Here is a 6,130-nt window from a genome sequence, read left to right as displayed (position 1 = left end):
TGAAAGAAACAAAAACTGTAGATTAAACAATACGTTTCTTAAAAAATATATATATCTGTATTGAGTCTTATCTTGACCACAAGATGACGCTGTTCCCCATCAATGACTCACCGAGGTGGATGCCTCTCCTCTTTCGAGCAGTGAGAGGACCCCCTTTTTTTTGCAGCTCACCACAGATGGAATGGGGCAGACAGAGCCGAGGGTGGCCAGAGGTGTGACTGAGTGTGGACAAACGCAGGCAGAGACACTCACAGCCAGCCGGCCCTACACATCACCTCGTTCCATCAGAGGAAAACACAATCCAAGTTTTTTGTGTGCATAAACTAAAAAGTTTATGACTCTAGGTATTTTTGCCGCACGCAGACCAGCTGAGTAGTTTTTTTTATTTGAGTGAGGGTTATTTTCCTGGTAAGAATATGTCACACTCGTGAATCTACTCAAATGTGTCTTATTTGCAACTGTACTGATTTTTTTCTCTCATGCCAGGAGAAATCACCGCGGCGCACGGACTACCATGCAAACAATTTTGGAGGTTTGGCTGACCTTTGTGACACTCTACGCCCTGGCCGAGAGGGTCTTTGGGGGCTACGGGCTGAGCATGTTTGCTGCCCAGTCCTCCCCTCCAGATCCGTGCTACGACGAGAACGGGAACCCCCGAAGGTGCATCCCCGACTTCGTCAACTCAGCCTTCGGAAAGGACGTGCGAGTGTCCAGCACGTGTGGCTCCCCCGCGGCCAGGTATTGCGTGGTGTCCGAGAAGGGAGACGACAGGACGCGGGACTGCCACACCTGCGACGCGGGGGACCCCAAGAAGTGTCACCCGGCCGCTTATTTGACTGACCTCAACAACCCGCACAACCTCACCTGCTGGCAGTCGGAGAACTACGCGCAATATCCCCAAAACGTCACCCTCACTTTGTCCCTGAGCAAGAAGTTCGAGGTCACCTACGTGAGCTTGCAGTTTTGCTCACCCAGACCAGAATCCATGGCCATCTACAAGTCCATGGACTACGGCAAATCCTGGGTGCCGTTCCAATACTACTCAACCCAGTGCAAGAAGATGTATAACCGGCAGAACAAGGCGGTGATCACCAAGCAGAACGAGCAGGAGGCCATCTGCACGGACTCCCACACGGACATGCACCCGCTGACTGGGGGTCTCATCGCCTTCAGCACACTGGACGGAAGACCGTCAGCGCACGACTTTGACAACTCGCCGGTGCTCCAGGACTGGGTGACGGCCACCGACATTAAAGTGATCTTTAGCCGGCTGCACACCTTCGGGGACGAGAACGAGGACGACTCGGAGTTAGCCCGAGACTCGTACTACTACGCCGTGTCGGACCTACAGGTGGGTGGACGGTGCAAGTGCAACGGCCACGCGTCCAAGTGCGTCAAGGACAGAGAAGGTCAACTGGTGTGCGAGTGCAAGCACAACACAGCGGGACCCGAGTGCGACAGGTGCAAACCTTTTCACTATGACCGACCCTGGCAGCGCGCCACGGCGAGGGAGGCCAACGAGTGTGTCGGTAAGCCAAAATCCGTTTTTTTTTTCTTACGACAATATTTGGGATAAAAACTATTGTGTAATTATGGTAAAAATCTGCATTTACGCACGGGAATTACGCACCAACGCATTGAAATAAACAATTCAGTTTTTTCAAAAAGAAAACAAAAGCCGTGTTTGATGCTCACATTTCCAATTACAAAAACGATCCACCATGGTTTAAAAAAAATATATTATTTAAGAAAATGACATCACGTTTTAAAACCCTTGACACATATGTTATAAGTAAATTATTTTAGAGAGACTGAAGGGCATGTCCACCTAACGAATCGAATATCACCTCTGGTCATGCTGTGAGGAATTTGCATATCCTCCCTGTGTTTACTGTTTGTGTGGGCCAATAATAATAATAATAATAATATTAATATTAATATTAATAATAATAATGATGATGATGATGATGATGATGATTGTGATGATGGTGGTGATGGTAATACACAATTCTGGGGCGTTTAGGCTTCTTATTACATCCCTAAAATATGCATATCCAGTACACTTTTAAATCTGATGGGTCAAAATAACCCAATTTTGGTTCAACATTTTTTTTTTAAATGGACTGAACGTTAACTTGGATTAATTTGACCCAACTACTTTTTTGTACGTTTATTATTTGTTTTTTGAATTTAGTTTTAAGGGTGTAAAATGAAGACCCTTAATTGATCATATGTGTGAATATCAGTTTAACTGATGGTTTTTGTACATGTGATCTGTGATTGGCTGGTGACCAGTCAAGGGTGTGCCCGCCTTTCACTCAGCTCACAAACAAGGGTAAATAATTAAGATAAACTCTCTACAAAATTGATTAATGGATGGATATTGCCATTTAAAAATAATTAGCCACAAAAACACAATTTATTTAGACCAATGTAGACTTAAGGTGGTTAATTAGGACAATTATTAAAACATATTAATTATGTTGCCAACTCAAAATAAATCAATGACATCTGCTTGTTCAATATCCACACATTTGATTGCTGAGGATGCACTTTGTTGACTTTTGATTTGTATTTGCACCAAAAGAAAATTACAGAGGAGAAAATAAATAGTAGGAAGTAATTTCGACAACAATAAGTGCACCCAAGCTATCTGAATGTGTAATGCTGCTTTGAGTATGTTCCCCAAAACTGCAGAGGGAAAGAAACATTGCAGCTGCAGTGATAGACTTCAGGGGCGTGTTTGTGTTTCCTTCACAAGTTGCCATTACAATTAGTCTGCTTTTACTGACATTTTATGGCACCCACAGAGCCGCCTTAAAAAGCAGGCTAGCAATTCAGAAAGAACACAGTGGGAGGTCATTTAAATCCTGATTTAAGAGTTCAGCGCAAGTGAACGTATTGCTGTAATGTTTATTTTTTCAAGCAGAGCAAGGGGGTGCCTTCAGGGGGGCTGTATCAACAAGTCACTGCCCTGAGCACCGTGAAGCAAAGCTGGAAAAGTAACAAGTTGTGACAATGCATTGGTTCGCTCAACCAAACAGGACAAGTTGTTCAGCTTGGCCTCCGCCTTTGGCCCCTTGCAAAGGCGGCATGTGAGTGTATTTTACTAAAACAAAAAGCTTGTCACTTGCGCCATCCATCTCGCTGTGTGTGGGAGGCCCACTTTCACCATCACTTCTATCTACCAAAGAGGACATAATAAGGTGGGTCTGACACATAAAGCATGAAAAAAGACCTGGGACTGCTTCAATAAGCAAAAAAGTAGTTAATCAGTCTTGAGCTTCCTCATTGGTGTAAAAGCAGGTGACGGGCTACACAGTATATTGAAAAAATATGGACATCGCGATAATGGCACATACTGTACAATACGCGTATTGCAAAATCGAGCCATAAATGAAATTTTCCATATGGAATTGTATGCTTTTATTTGACTCTGACCAATCAAATGCAACCGTAAATTGGCATCGCCATCCAGAAAGTCAACAGTGTCTAGTAGGGGTATTGCTAACACTAAACATTGAGCCTACTTATTTTGCCACATGAAAAAAAAGATTTATTTCATTAGATAATAAAAATGTCATTTCTTATATTCATACAATGTTCTTTGTGTGAACGTGTGAGTGTTCCCTCTGGTTTCCTCCTACATTCCAAAAACATGCATAGTAGTGTGAATGGTTGTTCGTACCTGCACTACGATTGCCTGGCGACCAGTCCAGGGTGTACCCTGCTCACCCCTGATCTAAGTACAGATAAGCACTTTAGAAAAGGGAAGGATGTAATACAGCAGTCAGTTCCCATTCGTAGTGTGAATGTGAAATCTTGTCAGTCTCTGTACAGTATTTTTGGCAGTAAACAGAACAGAAAATAATATCAATAATATTTTATAAGATGCCCTGTGATTGACTGGAGAATGTGTTCTATTGTATATTGTACAGTTTATGAACTCTTTGCCAAAGTCACCTGGAATGGGTTCCACTTCATCCCGAGCCCTGAACACAAAAAGCAGTGGAAAATGGATGAATGAGTACAGCATGTAAATATATCAAATTCCTCCATGCTATTGATAAAGTATTGTGATTCAGAAGAAAAGCTAATCATTTGTGAACTCACCTTTAACTTGTATGGCAAGTATCAGACAGAAGCCATTATCCAGATGAAGATGATTGCATGTTGTTGAAAGAAAACACATCTGATGACACGGGTCGGGTCCCTCCAGGCAGCTGCTTCATATTCTCTCCATGTGCAGTGTAGCAGTGACCCTGTACTGCCAGGCCATCACCACAACCCCCCCATACCCCCCCTCCACCCACTGTCTGCCCTGACGGATGGGCTGCAAAGGCAACTGTGTGGGAAACTCGTGCGTGCCAAGTGGATACTGAGAGTTGGAAACGGTAGCCTTTATCACTCACACATGTATTCTTGCCGTTGTAGTACTTTGTAATTCTAGCTGTACATCAGCTCAATGAACAGGTGAGATGTTTTCAGACGGGTGATTCACTTTATTTTTTTTTAGCTTGGCTACCATCAGACGTGTCCAAACCAACACAATATCAGTTCCAAGGTAAACACAAAGAACAGTTACCTTGTGCATGGTAGAATGAAGAAGTCTACAGTGTCTGTTATTTTCTTCCAACAAGCAGAGCTGTTAGCTAGTGGGACAGGCTGACTCGCTTGTCAAACGAGACTAGCGAGTAGTGTTAATGTCGTTAACAAAAATTAAACAAAAATAATTTCGTCAACACACATTTTTCCCCGGACGAAAACTAGACTAGACTAGACTAGACTAAACCCTCATTAATAAACAAAAACTTAAATTATGCTTTTTTTATCGACATAATGAAGACGAGACGAAAATGTAGTTCACGTAATAAAAAACTAAAATCTATGGACATTTCAGTTCATGAACAAAAACAGGACGAAAATTAGGCCTATATGATTTTGTAAAATCCTGTCTCTGCTAATCTGTGACAGTGACACTGTCATGTGACACACAGTGACCCCCCCCCCCCCTTTCCACAGCAAGCTAGTGCAACATGCACAATCAAATGGGAAAGGTTAGGTCCGAAGGTTAAAAAAAAGAGAAAAACAAGAAAGTCAATTATAGTTATAATGTAACATTAATCAAACGGCTATATCATTCCAACAATAATGTTAATCTTTCCGCTAACTAATGCTGGCTAATTTACTAGCTCGTTGCATGGAGCTAAAGTAGCTACTTGTTGATATACTGTAATAGTGTGTGAAGTTGTTTTTTCATCAAAAAGATGAGAGGAAATTTTGTGTGAAATAGTTTTAGATCTAAAATGTTCAACATTTAACAGGGGTAAAATGATTGTCCTGATTGAAACTAGACTAAATTGTTGACAGTTTTTGTTGACTAAAACTAGACAAATAAGATTATTTTCATGGATTAAAATAAAGACTAAAATGCTAGATTTATAGTCGACTAAAAATTGACTGAACAAAAACGGGAAGTGGTTGAGTAACTATGATCAAACCTAACAAGCGTGATTGAAACTGGGCTAAAACTGAGACTAAATTTAAAAATGGCTGATAAAATTAACACTACTAGCGAGCATCATGGCTAAGCGGTGTATCACAACAAAGTTGCATGTGTTGAGGATTGTATTGTTAGTAAATATTGTAGTAAATATTGAAGCATGAACAAGGGAAAGATGAGCCTAAATGCACTTACCTAGATGAAAGCCAAGAACGTTACCATCGGTTGTTATGGACATTTTAAGGTTCAGGACTAAATGTTTGCCTCTTTGTCTCTTATATTCCCCTGCCTTGTGTCCAGAAGTCCCTCTTTCCAACAACTCAAAGAACACTTGTTTCTCCTAGGGATCTCTGAAGCTCTTGTAAGAGGTTCACTAACAAAGCCTTATGATATGAGTTAGCTGTAAAATGGCTTTATTTTCTTTGAGTGAAACTTGTATGGATTCTGTTCACACAACCTTCAAATGTCAGTTTGCATTACTGACACACTTTTATCTTCAGGGTTGATTATCAAAGTGGAAAAGGTTGCCCCTTTGGACACGACTTGTGCTCAAAGGGGCAAACTAGCGTGGTATGTCCAGGAACAGGTTGACAAAGGCATTGCAGAGGATTTGGTGGCCTGAGTGGT

General features: G+C 41.8%; 1 protein-coding gene across 2 annotated transcripts in view; it reads left to right on the top strand.

The window, feature by feature from the left end:
* The first annotated feature begins 201 nt into the window (after positions 1–201).
* Positions 202–6,130, top strand: part of ntn1b (netrin 1b) — a 53,134-nt gene continuing 47,205 nt past the window's right edge. The window contains exons 1-2 of one of the 2 annotated variants that reach the window (XM_077559699.1): positions 202–408; positions 490–1,529. In XM_077559699.1, coding sequence (XP_077415825.1) covers positions 515–1,529 — 1,015 coding nt within the window. In that variant the 5' untranslated portion in view covers positions 202–408; positions 490–514. Of the gene's footprint in view, positions 409–486; positions 1,530–6,130 lie in introns of both variants that reach the window. The other variant, XM_077559698.1, reaches the window with a different exon arrangement.

The sequence above is a fragment of the Vanacampus margaritifer genome, chromosome 2 (genome assembly GCF_051991255.1).
Source record: "Vanacampus margaritifer isolate UIUO_Vmar chromosome 2, RoL_Vmar_1.0, whole genome shotgun sequence".
Classification (NCBI taxonomy): domain Eukaryota; kingdom Metazoa; phylum Chordata; class Actinopteri; order Syngnathiformes; family Syngnathidae; genus Vanacampus; species Vanacampus margaritifer.
This window is presented reverse-complemented; position numbering and strand designations above follow the sequence as displayed.